General features: G+C 38.8%; 1 protein-coding gene across 2 annotated transcripts in view; it reads right to left on the bottom strand.

Moving 5' to 3' along the window:
* The window catches only part of prpf6 (PRP6 pre-mRNA processing factor 6 homolog (S. cerevisiae)), a 63,053-nt gene that overhangs the window by 12,097 nt on the left and 34,713 nt on the right, over positions 1-16,243 (bottom strand). For both annotated transcript variants that reach the window (XM_068000505.1, XM_068000506.1), the window contains exons 12-18: positions 13,103-13,225; positions 10,968-11,089; positions 9,027-9,165; positions 6,510-6,629; positions 2,082-2,258; positions 1,688-1,821; positions 1,296-1,387 (exon numbers count right to left, since the gene is read on the bottom strand). In XM_068000505.1, coding sequence (XP_067856606.1) covers positions 1,296-1,387; positions 1,688-1,821; positions 2,082-2,258; positions 6,510-6,629; positions 9,027-9,165; positions 10,968-11,089; positions 13,103-13,225 — 907 coding nt within the window. The remainder of the gene's footprint in view (positions 1-1,295; positions 1,388-1,687; positions 1,822-2,081; positions 2,259-6,509; positions 6,630-9,026; positions 9,166-10,967; positions 11,090-13,102; positions 13,226-16,243) is intronic.

The following is a 16,243-nucleotide window of genomic DNA, read 5'->3' as shown; positions in this document are numbered from 1 at the left end:
TAGGGGGAAGAGAGGACAGAGGACATAAACATTAACTGTTGTGCGGTGGATCAGTTTGAATAGAACAATTCAAGTGCATAACATACTAACCTATGGTACTGCACTAGTTATTATAGGTATACATTACACAGAGACAATTATATCCCAGACATAATGACAATAATTCCAATTACAGTGATCCACAGGTTCACTTTCATCTGGTAGTGCGCTCGTTAACACGTGTGTAAAATTCCTTTGTACGCTATTTTAATGCCACTATTTCTCAATCCTTTGTGCGCCATTTTAATGCAATCGTTAATCTGTTTATTCTAAACAGGTTACTGGTTGCATTAAAATAGTGCACACAAGATTTTTCCGCAAAAATATTTACCAGTGTATTACAAGAGCAAATAAAACCCTCTCGTCAAATTTCTCTAATCTTACTTGTTCCCTGTTGAATTTAAATTTCCAGCTGCAGACATAAATATCACAATTTACATTTTAATCTAAACCACTGATGCAGCCTCTGAACCAATAGAAATTACATAGAACTGACCTATTTAAAAATGCTGATAAATCTACTTTACTTAAAAATATATTTAAAGCCATGCAATGAGTGTTTGTGAAGATTATTCTTTTGACATGCATTGGATTTTTAAAAAAAGGATCAAATCTCAGCATCAAAGATCTGTAGTCATTGGAAGATATGGATTGCAATGTGAAATTTAATATCATATTTTTCACAAAGAGACGTGCATATTCAGTGGCAAAGGCGGCACTGCTGCTAAGTGCTATGGCATGGTTGGATAAGCGGTTATTGCAACCTTCCATCTCAATCACAAGTTTCAAAATTCAACTGTTCCACTGAGGGAAATGGCAAATGAAGATCAGGGCCTTCCCATCATTGGCCAGGTCTCGAGGCAGGTCACCTGCCCACCCCTCTCTATGGAATAGTGCATCACACAGAAGAACATAACATGAGAGAGAGGGCGGTGCAACAGAAAAAAGCAAGCAAATTCCAATATTATCCCATTCAACTCTTGATAGTGACATATGGGTAACTCTCTAAAATTTAAGTAAACAAAAGTGTTTACTTCACACTGAAAACATTAGGTTCAACAGTAATGTCAATAATTTATACAGCAAGCTGACATCTATTTTTAGTCTTTGTACATTATATGGATTAGTGCATTTGTTGAGACAAAAGGGAAACATACCAAAACAAAAAGATGACTAATTTACATGCATGTTTATTAACCGAAAGCACAAGACACAGTCTATCTGCTTTATGACTGAAGTATTTTAAATGAACTTACCAGAGTTGGAACATTCTTGAAGAGCCTTTGCCATTAATGTATTTGAAATATTTTTCAGACCGGCCCTATATTCTAGTCTTACAGATTCCAACCTGAGGCGCAATAGAAATATTTTACAGAAACAAGTTATTCAGAATACAAATATCAAAAAACAAAAGCTACTTGAAGTAAATGAAATGGATGAAGCAATACACAACACCAAGTGCTCAGAGAAGCAAACATGTGAATCTACTGGTCAATTAAGTCTTTAACCAGCTCTCAACTGAACTTTATAAAAGGAGCAACTTTTGTGCCATTTTACAACATTCTGTTTTATATATATATATATCGTAGACACTTGTCAATTGTAATGCAGTGTGTTGCTAATTAAAGCCTTGTGCTGTTTTTCATACCATAACTCCGGATTCTGTGGGTTTTTCAGACGTGCTTTTTCTAAGATAGCCCTTGCTCTTGTAAGATTACCAGCTTTCTCTTCAAGTCTGGACAGAAGTAACCAAAGGGGACTGGAATGGGGACATTTCTTTAACTGTTCAGAAAATACATACAATACAAAATAATTTAATGGACTATAATATATACACAAGCAACATCACATATAAAACCAAACAGAATTTTTTAAAAATGAATTCCAGTTAAGGGAGAGTTGCTTTATGTATAATTTAGGTTAAAAAAAGAGATTTGAGGTGAATTGTAAATTGCATATGCTTAGCCAGTTACAGAGATTTCCTTTAAATGACCATAATCTATTAGATCATTGTACATTTAATGGTCACGAAACATACATACCCCTTGATTGTAAGATTCACGGGCCTTCTCTATATTTTCAACTTGGTCTTCAATTTGACCTTTCATCATCCATAGTTTTGGGAAGTCTTCATAATGTTTTAGTGCTTCATCACATAACTCTCGAGCTCGAGGAATGTCTCCTAACACCCACTCTAATTTCACAGATTTCATGAATACCTATAATATGCAGAAAAATCAGTAACTGTTCCTTTAATTGGAGTGGGGCAGCAAAGCAAATTAAAATCAGATTGATCTGAATTATAAATTGCATATGGTCAACGAGAGACTAATGGCTACATCATTCACCTGTAACCCCCATAATGGAAAAAAATTCCTCCATTCGATTTATTCTCTTCCCCACTTTTGTTGGAGGTGAGAAATAGAAGCAAGTAAGCTGCCATTTGGAACTGGCACAGATATTCACAATTTTATTTTTGATACACAGTAAAGTGTGTGTTAAAATCAACTATGCTTGCTTGCTACAGCAATTAAACATCCCAATGAGGGTGAATTGTTGCAACAAGCAGTAAGACAGGTCAGAAACAAAAACAGAAAATACTGGAATTGCCACAGCAAGTCCATCAGCACCTGCAAAGAGCTGTAGACCATTCAATGCATGAACCTGCCTTTTCTTTTTACAGACATATTTCCAGTAGCTCCATTTTTATTTCAGATTTCCAGCTTTTTCTTTTTTTATAGTTCAGATCAGAAGACTGGTTAAAAATTAAAATAGGCTTCCCTGCTGACTCAATGGGTAAATACACAACACAGAGTGATATTATGTTCTAAACTTGCTCTGGGATGAATTAGCTGCTTTCAGCTGAGACAATGGTGTTGGAGTTACCCCAGGATAAATCACCACTGTTAAAGAGGCAAGGGTGAAACAAAAAAAGAAAAAAAAAAATCAATGAAATAAATTAATACTTTCTGAACAATATCCTAGTATGGTTAAGTTTAAGCAAGTATGTCAATCTTCAATCTTGAGCTGCTGATTGCCTAATAAAAATGACTGTCAGAATCTGCTTTTAGCCAAGCTCCAATTTAAAAAACTGCTCCACATTTGCAGTTGGGGTTGCTGCTATTTATAATTTTTTATATACTTAAGAGAATGGAATATTGTCAAGATGTCTAAGTTTGTGAATCACAAATTGAGTATAGCAGCTGATGATGCTAACCAATGTGCAATGATCCACCTGGATAAGGTAGATAAGTGGGCACAGGGGTTATTTAGCTCAACATGGATGGGTGCAATATCTCACGAGTAGGCATAAGAATCAAGAGTGCAGATTATATATTAAATGGCATCGTGCTTGAGAACTTGGATCCAAAAAAGTTCTGTCAGGCATAGATATTCAAGGCAATCAAAAGAAAGTAGGATATGGAGGTAATAATTTGTTTTTGTAAGAAGGTAAACGAATTGTGAAACAGATTATTAGCAGGAATGATAAACTGAAAGTCATAGCAGCTTTAAAAAAAAAAGGACTGGATGAGTTCTTTTTAGGAAAGACAGGGCTACTAGTACTATAATCACAGTAAGCAACCTGAAAGGTGGCTTGGAACGGTAGGCTAGATGGACCAATGGACTTCTTCTGCCCAAAACAATATCACGTTAACACAAGTTGCTCAGACAAGTATACCGATCACTATGTTTAATGGTCTCCAAATAAAGTTACTGAGATTCCATGCAAGTGCAGTTTCTGTATTCCTGAAATGGATTGTACACTCCCTCCCCATATGACACATCCTGCTTGTTCAAGTCCAAAGAGCTTAGCTCTAAGTTTGCAGTGCCATGGCTAAAGGACCCCTCCCCTTAGTGTACATAGGGTACTGCTGAAGTTTAACCAGCTAAGACATGCAGCTTACTAGCACTAAGCACTGGTAAATTTCATGTTAATCGCCCAGCCAGGACCACCCTACTCACCGGGGTACTGGAGTCCAGAGCCATCTGGAGCACAGTGGGAAATATCATAGCCCTGCAGTGACAAATCTAGCGAAGCAATCAACAACAGTTCTCTAGTGTAACGTCTGGCACAGGTATCAGGTTACTTTGCGTCTACCACATAGTCGATTTAGTTTTGAACAGCCATCGTCACAGGTGTTATCTTGTCCCCAATGACACCCCACTTACCCATAATCAAAATAGATGGGGTGGAAGACAGGAAGAAGCAGCAAAGAACAAGTGTTTGTTTCTTCTTAAAAGAAAAATGGTTATAATAGAAAGGTTAGGTTGTTAGGCAAACAAGGCCCAATCATAATCCCATCTCCATTTACACGTGGGCCTCTGCGGCGCTAGCTGCGGCCTAAACTTCCAGCAACTTACCTGCGTGGCCTCAACCTGGAGTGCCATCTCTATATCAACGAGGTCCGAGGCCCAATACGCGGGGCTCCTCGGACCTCACCATGTGTGTGCAGGGTAATGTCCCAAATTTCTAGCACTTGTTCAAACCAATACATTTATAGTTGAACTACCACAACCAGCAAACTCATACAAAAAAACAACTAAACAAACCAGTGTACAACATATGGTGTTTTCCAGTAAAAGGTTCTAGAATTCTACACTGCTTAGCTTTAGTACACGTCCTTACCTCTCCCATAACCCAAAGGCTCCAAATGAGATTGCATCAAATTTTATCAAGAGACCATGTTAAAAAAAGTGTGTAAGTAACTGTTCAATCTAAATATGACTGTACCATGCATCCAGTCTCATTACACCCTACTGCAGGTAAGCAGAGATGATATATCTGCAGGAAAGGACTCCTCGTCCTCTCCCCTGCAGTTCTCCTTGCTGCTGTAATATGCATGTACTTCCTCTTAGCTAATAAGAAAATGGAGACCAAGGTATAATTTAAATAATCTAAAATGCTATTTGGGAATAGGAATCCTATGCTGGAGATTTGAGCTACACAGATGAAGGTTAAAAAGTTACCTTTTCCAGTACATATTTTCATCAAGCTTTAATGGGCACTGATCTATCATCCCTGAAACAACAGACTGTAAAGAAAACAAGTGGCAGCTCATACGGGCCAGATACCAAAAGGAACTTCATCCCATTCCAAATGTACCATTAATACTGAGCCAATTCAATGAAAACATCAATTTCTATCTTTATGGTGTACTTCTTGAAATGTGAAGCCAGAGTGATTCAACAAAAATAATTAAGTTGAAATTACATCATGTAGCAGATGGGATATCACTTCCTCTACACTGTAGATGACTAGATCCAACCTAATACATTTACAACATGGCCATTCATCACCAGACACAAACTGTTACACCCATCAGCATCATATTTTCCACAAAAAAAAAATCAGGGACTGTAAAAGCTGGCATCACACCACCCAAAGGCAAGTTTTGAACTACTGCTTTATGCTGGGAAATAGCACAAGAGACAATGCAAATATTGTAGTGAAATGACTGAATATTTCCTCATGACCAGAGCAGCTATCCCCTAAATAAAATAAATGTTTGCAATGTAGTTTGAGAGCTATTTCAAAGGATTGTGCTACTGCAGTTTGAATGTTTACACAGTCTCCAACAAAGCCACAGATTGAAATAATGTAATTTTGGGGGCAACTTATAAAGTAGAAAATCAACATTAAATGCATCTGATTACCACAAATATGCTTCAGAAATATTAAAACCACATAAGATTCAAGATTTTGAACTCGGGACAGGAATGGGGGGGGGGGGGGGAAATCGAGGGGCCAAAACGAGAAGCAAACCACCTGGCCCCCCCCGGAGCGTGAGATTTTAACTCCTGGGCTTCAATTGCATGCATGACACTGACTCCAGCAGGAATGACACCATCACCTGCGGGTGGGAGTCCAGCTTCATCTGGAGTCAGTCCGCCGCCGGGGACCTACAGAAACGGTCCCCAACAAGGTAAGTCACCAAGCATAGATTTTAGAAAGTTACCAATTTGCATCGTACAATTAAGCCTTGCAGGTCAGAAAATACCAGGCAGAGGTTAGAGGTTTGGATTTGACCCAATTGGTACCTCAGTTATTAGTGAAATTATAATTTAAGCATACCATAATGGAGAGTTAGGAAACATTTTCTTCAATTAAGTCCGTAAATAGTTTTACAAAAGTGTAATAAATTGGATAGCCAGGTGGTAAGAAGGATAGAATACTAGAGCCTAGTCTTCAGTTGCTTTCAAGTCTTTATTCTCAGATACCCATTACACACCATGCACCCCCTAGATAAGCTCCCTCTATAAATGGATACGAGAATCCCCAATTGATAACCACCACCTGAATATAATTAACACTAATTGATATAAACCGCATGGATACAATTAATAAACGAGAGTAAATACAGTATTCTTTTAAAGCAACAAAGCAGGCTGTGCACTGACCGTAGATGCTTCCATTCCAGAGGAAATTGATTATATTAGGTTTAATTTTAAATTGCTATATGTTTACTTACTCTTGCAGTAGGAGCACTGCTCCTAGCTTTAGCCAGGAGTCTTCGTGCTCTTTCATATTCATTATTCTCAGACTCCAGCTTAACTGCAGCCAACCAAATCTCTTCACTGTTAGGGTTAGCCTATTACAAAACAAAAATATACAATGAACCAAAAATATATTCACTAAAAAAAGGAACTGTAACAACCAATGTTTCACTTGAATTTGGTAGTTGAACTTCAGCAATCTCTATCACTGCAAAACAAGATGATTTACATTTATGTAATGCCTCATTACTTTTCTCAGAAGTGTCTCAAAGTGTTTACACAATGAACTACTTTGAAATGCAGGGCTATTATACATGCAAAATCAATCATCTTTTACATAGTTAATATCCCACAAATATCCATGTAAAGAATGGCCAGTGAATCTGTTCTTGGTGATGTTGGCTGAGGGAGGGATGTTGGCTAGAACACCCAGAGAACTCCCTGGTTTTGAATAGTGCCCTGGGATCTTTAATATCCACTTGATCTACCAGAAAAGATACGATAGGGGCCCCAGTTTGATGCCTTATCTGAAGGGTGGCGCTTCAAATGATGCAACACTCCCAGTACTGCACTGGTGTATCAACCTAGATTATGTGCTCCAGTTCTGGAGTGGGGATTTAAAAAAAAATTCATTCATGGGATGTGGGCGTCGCTGGCAAGGCCAGCATTTATTGCCCATCCCTAATTGCCCTTGAGAAGGCGGTGGGTGGTGAGCTGCCTTCTTGAACCGCTGCAGTCCGTGTGGTGAAGTTAGGTTTTAGGAAGTACTGTTAGGAAGGGAGTTCCAGGATTTTGACCCAGCGACAATGAAGGAACGGCGATATATTTCCAAGTCGGGATAGTGAGAGACTTGGAGGGGAACATGCAGGCGGTGGTGTTCCCATGTGCCTGCTGTTCTTGTCCTTCTAGGTGGTAGAGGTCGCGGGTTTGGGAGGTGCTGTCGAAAAAGCCTTGGCGAGTTGCTGCAGTGCATCCTGTGGATGGTACATACTGCAGCCACAGTGCGTGGTGGTGAAGGGAGTGAATGTTTAGGGTGGTGAATGGGGTGCCAATCAAGCGGGCTGCTTTGTCCTGGATGGTGTCGAGCTTCTTGAATGTTGTTGGAGCTGCACTCATCCAGGCAAATGGAAAGTATTCCATCACACTCTTGATTTGTGCCTTGTAGATGGTGGAAAGGCTTTGGGGAAGTCAGGAGGTGAGTCACTCACCGCAGAATACCCAGCCTCTGACCTGCTCTTGTAGCCACAGTATTTATATGGCTGGTCCAGTTGAGTTGCTGGTCAATGCTGACCCCAGGACGTTGATGGTGGGGGATTCGGCGATGGTAATGCCGTTGAATGTCAAGGGAAGGTGGTTAGACCCTCTTGTTGGAGATGGTCATTGCCTGGCACTTGTCTGGTGCGAATGTTACTTGCCACTTATCAGCCCAAGCCTGGATGTTATCCAGGCCTTGCTGCATGCGGGCTCGGACTGCTTCATTATTTGAGGGGTTGCGAATGGAACTGAACAAAGTGCAATCATCAGCGAACATCCCCATTTCTGACCTTATGATGGAGGGAAGGTCATTGATGAAGTAGTTGAAGATGGTTGGGCCTCGGACACTGTCCTGAGGAACTCCTGCAGCAATGTCCTGGGGCTGAGATGATTGGCCTCCAACAATCACTACCATCTTCCTTTGTGCTAGGTATGACTCCAGCCACTGGAGAGTTTTCCCTCTGATTCCCATTGACTTCAATTTTACTAGGGCTCCTTGGTGCCACACTCTGTCAAATGCTGCCTTGATGTCAAGGGCAGTCACTCTCACCTCACCTCTGGAATTCAGCTCTACAACCTTGTACCTACAACCTTCTTACTCTGGAACAAGAGTACTACTAACTGATCAAACCTAATTCACCACTATGTCTTTATTATTGCTCTCACTCTATGTAAAATGCATATTAAATTAGACAATCCAAAAGTCTTCAGTGGTACAAAAATTAAACTCTCATTGAGATCCCTAATCCAAGTCAAAAATGTTGGTGGAACTTGATTTCTCGCAATCTACACAAATTTCTTATATGTTCTCAGGATGGCTACTAGAACGAAAATCAGCAGACCCAATCCTAGCACTGGCAGCAGCCAGTGAAGCCCACAGACTGTCCCACCCTTCTACTTGGAAGAGGAAACTTGGATAATGGAGGCACCAGCAGGGAAGAGAGGGGAGTGGAAGCAAGGGGTGAGGGGAAAGAAGTCAAAAAACATAATTGCTATTTGAAAACATTAAAACCACAGGCTGTCAAATCAGGTTCTGGTGAAAGGTCATCGACCTGAAACAATAACACTGTTTCTCTCTCCACAGATGCTGCCTGACCTGTGTGTTTCCAGCATTTTATATTTAATTTCAGATTTCCAGCATCTGCAGTATTTTGCTTTTGCTGTTATTATGAATATCAGGAAATTCAAAGCACAGTCTCAAACTCGCAGCAAAGAACACAAACTTCTATCATACAGACCTGAAAAGCAAGGGCCAGAATGCTTCTAGCTGCAGGCACATCTCCAGCTAACCATTTGGACTTAGCCCCCATTAGCCAAAGGACTTCTGCTTTTGGGCAGTGAGCCACAGCCCTCTGCAAAAGGGCCTCCAAAGATTCCCTGAAATAAAATAAGATAATTTAACTATGATTAGACATTGCTCTCATGGTCAATCCAAGAAAGCATCTACTGTATTCAAGCCAGCTATAAATGTAATGACTGACCTATAATTATGTTAGTAGCTCATAATATCTTTGCATACATTGAGATTTATTTGAAATCTAAAAAAGGACATAAAACTGCAATCACCAATACCATATAATACATTTCACAATAAAGTGGTTCCACATTAACTTTTGGATCTTCAAAAAAAATTAGGTAGACAATTCATATTAGACAAATGATTTAAGCATTTTTCCACTGCTCTGTCTAGAAATATTTTGTATGCATTAATGCTGTTTTTCAATGTTAAATATTGCAATCTTATTCTTCCTATGAACTTCAAGAACTTTAACAATTTTTTAGCCAAATGGACTTGATAACTAATGGGATAATAACTCTGCTTATAAAATGTCTTGCTGTGCCCATCATATTAAGGAGTTGTTACAAATATGTGGTAGTATCCTGACAATTCTCATTCAATTCTGTAACTGTTCACATATGTTCTAAAACATTTTCAGCTGGTTTGCTGACATACAGCAAACAAACTAATCAGAACACTCACTTAATCATTTAATAACTTTCTCTGATTTTGTACATTCACCGAAGTTGGTCTGTTTTTTTGATGATTACTAATACTAAAAATAGGAACACAATTTCAATGAACCTTTAATAAGTTAATTTACTGCTTAAGGGAAAAAAACAATGCATTACAGTCATAGAATCATAGAATGAGAAAGCACAGAAGGTGGCCATTCAGCCCGTCGTGCCTGTGCCAGCTCTTTGAAAGAGCTGGCCAATTTAGTCCCACAACCTAGCTTTTTCCCCATAACCCTGCAAATTCGTCCATAAAGATAGATTAACAATAGAATAAGTGCAGTAGGAATCTTTTCCCAAGTAGTGTACATTATTTATCAGAAATGTCTTAGGGTTACAAACTCAGAAGCTGATGGGCCAAATTTCTAAGTTTCTACTTGGGAAGTGGCAGCACATATCCAGGTGTTGGACTCACCCAGACCGCCTTCCATGGTTACGTTCAAGGGAGCAACTGTCTTCTTAGTACAGTCCTGCTTGGGTACCAGCTGGGAGATTATGAAGGCTGTGACAAACCACATTTCAATATAGACTACCTTGGAAGGAACACTGTTCTAAACCGTTTCATGACAAGAGATTTGCCATTGCACACCAGGACCAAAGACAACTTTAAAAACTTTGTTGAAATAGGTATAATAAGTCTAATTAAAGGGCAAAGAGAATGGAAGAGAATGCAAAGTGAACTCCTTTTCCTGTGACTTTCAATTTGTTGGACTACTTAGTCTAATCCAGTGGAATAGTCTAATAAGTGGAATATAAATGAAGAAAATCAGAAAGCAGCTGAATTTAAACCAAGAATGTCACCTTGACATGGGAAGAATGGCATACATCTGGGGTCAAATTACCATGGATTGTGTTACATAATTAATCTTAGGGATGAGAAACTGCAGTACAGCAGTTAAGTACATGTGGGAAAATTTAGAGACAGTAGAACTCTATCCCATAGGTGTTTTAACTGTACTCTTCTATACTTCAATCAAGATTTAAGGAGATAGCGGCTTATTCCCCCTATATTTTGACACACAAATAATCAGATCCAGTCAATGAATAATAAAAATTAGGCAGCCCAACAAAGTCAGTGATTCTTGCACTAAATACAGTAAAGTTACTTTGTGATCATCTTCGTCAAGCACAATTATGTTAGCACTGTATTTCTATTGTAATAGTACCTGGTGCCATAATTCTTTTCAAAATACGCAGCTCTCAACCACACACTTTTTTTGCTTGGAAAGACCTGGAGTGCATGGGCATAGATTGCTCTTGCACATTCAAGTGCTCCATGGGAAATACACTGGGGAATGAAGCAGAATTAAATGAGCAAGAAATCTCAGACTAAAATAAAATCAAAGACTATCTTACATAATTGACAAAATTTATTGGAACAGGTATTGAACATATTTACGAAACTAAAATGAACATATTTCAGAAGTTCAAAATGTTTGTTTCTAATCTGAAGAAGCAAACATGCAATTTCTACTGCTAAGCGCCAATCACATTTAGTACAGATGGTTACCTTTGTCACAAGATAAATAGTAGCAAATATCCTTTAATGTACTGAGTTTATTTCATGTATGTCAACAGCTGGCCCTTTGGAGCCAGCTTTCTGTTGTATAATTTAGTTTATACACAACCACTATCCATGCAAGAGAATTGAAGATGTTAAAGGAAGATTTATTCAGCAACGCCGCACTCCTATACAACCACAGAAGTTTACAGCAGAGAAGGTGGCCATTCGTCCAGTCGGGTCTGTTCTGGCTCTTTGCGAAAACAATGCAAAACTAATCCCACTTGCCCAATCTCTCGCCATAGTCTTGTGTCTTCCTCTGCTTCAAATATTTATCCAATTTTCCCTTAAAAGATCCAATGGTCTCTACCTCAATTCTAAGCCCCAATATCGCTGAGTAATAAATTTCTCCTAACCTCTCCTCACACTCAGATCATTTTAAATTAACTGTAATTTCACAACTAGTTAACAATCTGACGGTAAGGGAACATCTTGGGAAGAGTAACGATAATATTGAATTTGATACTAGGTTTGAGGGGGAGAAGGAAGAGTCACAAGGGTTTTAAATTTAAGTAAGGCAAATTTTGAAGGGACGAGAAATGAATTGACCGTAGTAAACTGGGCTGAACTGTTAACGAGTAAACCTACAAACAGTGGGAAGTATTCAAAGAAGTATTTGGTACGATAAAACACCTAAAAGGCAAAGGCTCTACTTGTGTAGTTAAGCAACTATAGTCAATAAATGAGGTAGACAATATCAAGCTAAAAGAAACGGCTTACACAAATGCAAAGAAAACTGGAAATGCTACAAGAAGCAACAAGGATACAAAGAAAGGAACGAAATGCAAAAAGGGAATATGAAAAAAAAACTTGCAGGGGATATCAAAACTAACAGCAAAAGTTTTTATAGAGCGGTAAAGGGGATTGTGAGCCCATTAAAGATAGATACAAATGAGGCTATAATGGACAACAAGGAAATGGCAGACTTGTTAAATGAGTACTTTGTATCCATTTTCACAGTGGAGAAAGAGACAAAATACCAGCGGTACAAAGGAACCTAAAAATAAGTCTAGGGGAGGAATTTAGTGAATTTAATATAAATTTTTAAAAATGGGATTGCAGAAATTAATGGGACTTAAGGTCGACAAATCTCTAAGGCCTGATGGTTTCCACCACCTCAGGGTATTAAAAATAGGTGAGGAAATTGTAAGTCATAATTTTCCAAAGCTCTCTAGATTCAGGAGTTGTGACTATGAATTGGAAATTTACAAATGTCACTCAATTATTTAAGGAGGGAGGGAGAAACCAGGTAACTACAGTGCTGTCAATTTAACATCGGTTGTGGGGAAATTACTGGAATCTATCGGACAGAATGACAGACCACTTGGACAAGCATGAACTGCTCAAAGAGAGATTGATTACCCAAAACAGGGATCAAATCTTGACATTCTTGCCTGTATGGCTCAGTGCCACACCATATGTAGCATTTAAACACAGCTGTAGCAGAGTACACACAATATTATGAGATAACTGTCAATGGTACAATCTACATTGCTATTATAACTCAGTAATTTCTTCTTCCACAAAAATGAATGTTCTTAAACAATACAACAGAAAGACAAAATAAAAATGTATTACCATTACAGTTTTTCTATGGCCAAGCTAATCCTAAATGGATGTGACAGAAGGGCATACCCACTTAAGTCACCAGAAAAAAATTTCATGAATCTTAAAACTATTTTCTTTTAATTTAGGTATAGTTTTCTACTAAAAAGCCCACAAAATATTCTCTACACTTACACTTTCTGCATCCTCCATCCATGCATGCTTCCGGTCTTCTTCTTCAACTCCAATCCCAATAACTGCACGAATAATGGCCTGACAGGTGGCAACACTTCCTGCTCTATCACATTCTTCAGCATCCTGCAAAAGGAGCAAAACTACTTTTGCGAACAGCATTAAAGAATAAGTCAACCGAGATTCATATAACAGCAGATAAACAGAACCAGTTATGCTAAACATGCTGGATGTACAAATCTTTAACAGAAGCTGTTTTGAGTTGAATGGATTTTTTTTTTTTTTTACTTGTCACTAAATATGATTTCAAATAAACAAGTCAATAAATATGCTTGTACATTTATTTAGGGCATTATTTATGGCACACAAACCTCAGTTTGGCTTCCAGCTAACATCTAACACAAAGTTAATTTCTGATGTATTAGGGCACAATTAGTCCAAAATACACTTTCCACCAGAAATGGGTTATTCTTTTTAGGTATGTAGAGAATTCCACAGTTTTCTCTATCTGCAGGCTTGTGGTGTAGAAGTGAAGGGCTTTCCTGGAGGGAAGGAGAGGCAGCAGACTCGAAGGCAGGACCAATAGGCAGCATGGTGATCCATAACATTAGAATCCCAATACATTGTCCAACAGAGTATTTTAATCAGAATCTACTAAACTATGTTGAAATGATAAGAACACATTAGTAGCAGAAATGCCCAATATTCATAAAATGGTTATGTCCAAAAAATAAGGCATTGCCAATCAGCACTATTCCCATATAAACGAACATGCATCATGTTAACACCTTGTTAAAAATGTACAGCTAGCTGATCACGCACTAAACTGTTGCAGGAATGAACATTAACTGACTGAGGAAAGCACTTCGATTAGCCAGGAGCTACAAGCTCTTTTCCAAGCACTCAGGCAGTGAAGGCACACAATTAAAAGGGACGGTTGCCAATTCCCCCACCTCCTGAAAGCACCTCCTGCACTAAGCCTAGAAGTAGCTTAAAGCTGGCAACTGTCAGCCAAGTCCCAAATGTGGCCAGTTCACATGCAAAACCTTGCCAACGCATAGCCTATGGCAGTCTAGTGCCATCCACATAGCCAGCTAACACACTCACTTCTTTCCACAAGGGAATCCCGTAGAGTGTGCTAGGGCCTTTTTTTTTAAACAAAGCACAATACCTAGGAGCAGCACCATGCCAACTCAAGCCTTCAACATTCAAACACTACACAATGCAGGAAATAAATGTCCTACATTTAATTTGAATATTGTGTTGAGCATTTATTTGTTATTAATTACAATATAGCAGGAGCACATTAGTAATAGATATTTGAAGATCAGAATGTGAAGGCATACAACAAGGTGGCTTGGGCACATTTATTTGGCAGATGTGATTTGACTCTAAGAAATGGTACAGCAATGGTAATCTCTGCAAGACAGTTGGAATATGTGCCTGGTACACCACTCTTCCTTGCTGCATTATTGGTACCACTTCTAATTCCTCACTGGCATTTTCAGGCACTTACACTGCCATTGTGTTACCATCTAGTCATTAAGGTATATACTGAGACATCTTTTCAAAGTACTATGGAGTATTCCACAGACAAATTTTCTGAAAGCCATGGGGGGGGGGGCAGGGGAGGTACTGTATCATGGGACGGCCGAGGATTGGTTCCAGCAATTCTGGTTGTAGCAGAAGATTGTTGCACCCATGCTCTGCTTTTGTCTCTGCCTACAAATGGATGTCATGAGTCATGATTGTATAGGGCAATTCTTCCACTCCAGTCCCTTTTGAACAACTTGCATTTACATAGCACCTTTAATGTAGGAAAGCGTCCCAAGATGCTTTACAGGAACAGACAAAATGTGACACTGAGCCAAAGGAAGAGACATTAGGACAAGTAATCAAACGCTTGGTCAAAGAGGTAAGCATTAAGCAGTGTCTTAAAGGAGGAGAGAGAGGTGGTGAGGCAGAGAGATTTGGGGAGGGATGTCCAGAGCCATATTTCCAATAGAATATGATTTTTAGATAGTAAATAACTTTGCCAAGCTGAGCTGGTATTGCTTTCTTGCTTTGTACAAGTCACATGATAAAATTGGTGAGCAACCATAACATTTTCATTATTGTAGCCAAGATGCACACTGTTCTATTACTGAGATATATTAAAAAGATAGTGTTCAAAAAATTTGACATTAAACTTTAAAACGATTACCTATTGCAATGTTGCAGCTTTAGTCCCAGTTAAAGAGGAATTGCCAGAGCCAGCTTATAGAAAAATGTGTGGAAAGAGCTAGAGAAGTAAGACTGTAATTGACACAACTGGTCCTGGCGGCATCTATTTATTACATAAAGTGAAACCTGTTTATAAATGGCAAACAGAAAGCCATTCTCTCTCTCTGTGAGCCAAGAAAGCTATATCTGGAGCCATGCATCACCAACACTTCACACTGCAGAAACTGCCTTCATTCCTGACATGGGATAGCCAGGATAAGCATCAACGCTCATGTCAAATGGTGAGATTAACACTGCTTAACTTCAGGGATATTGCCGGCTACCCCGCAAGATACCCTTAATGGGTCAAAATGTCATAATACTAAATCTTTGCACTATGCATTCTGCAACAAAAATTGCACTAGCCGCTGAATAGCCGTGCAACAATATCAATGTTACTCTCACAGCGGGTGGGAAACCAACAAGTTGAGGAACTCATTTTTTCCTCCGGGATCATTTATCATGGTAAAAGAAAGTAAATGGATTTTTTCACTCATGAACATTAAAGTATGTGCATACCACTGAAATGCCAAACTTGAATGCCACAGTTTAACATTTTAAAGAGCATGAGAAAAGGCAAACAATGAAATGTACTGTGCAATTACTACTGCTCCTTTGTTAAAGATTTTTAATGACATAGTTTCTACTTCTTCGTTCTATGAACTGGCATTAAAAATTACAATTATTAATTATAATTTGCTCTGAAGACAGTAGTCAATGAAACAAACAGCTTGTATATGGATCAATAATATTGAATAAAGGATATGCAATAATTGCTATGATTTGTACACTGCAATTTTGTCATCAAAAACACTGCTCATGTTTAATACTCCATAGAAGTAATTATACAATCCCAGCAGGGAGCCACACTTGCAAACAGCA

Source organism: Heptranchias perlo, chromosome 19, assembly GCF_035084215.1.
Source record: "Heptranchias perlo isolate sHepPer1 chromosome 19, sHepPer1.hap1, whole genome shotgun sequence".
NCBI lineage: Eukaryota > Metazoa > Chordata > Chondrichthyes > Hexanchiformes > Hexanchidae > Heptranchias > Heptranchias perlo.
The sequence above is the reverse complement of the archived record's forward strand: the minus strand, read 5'-3'. Positions and strand labels throughout refer to the sequence as shown.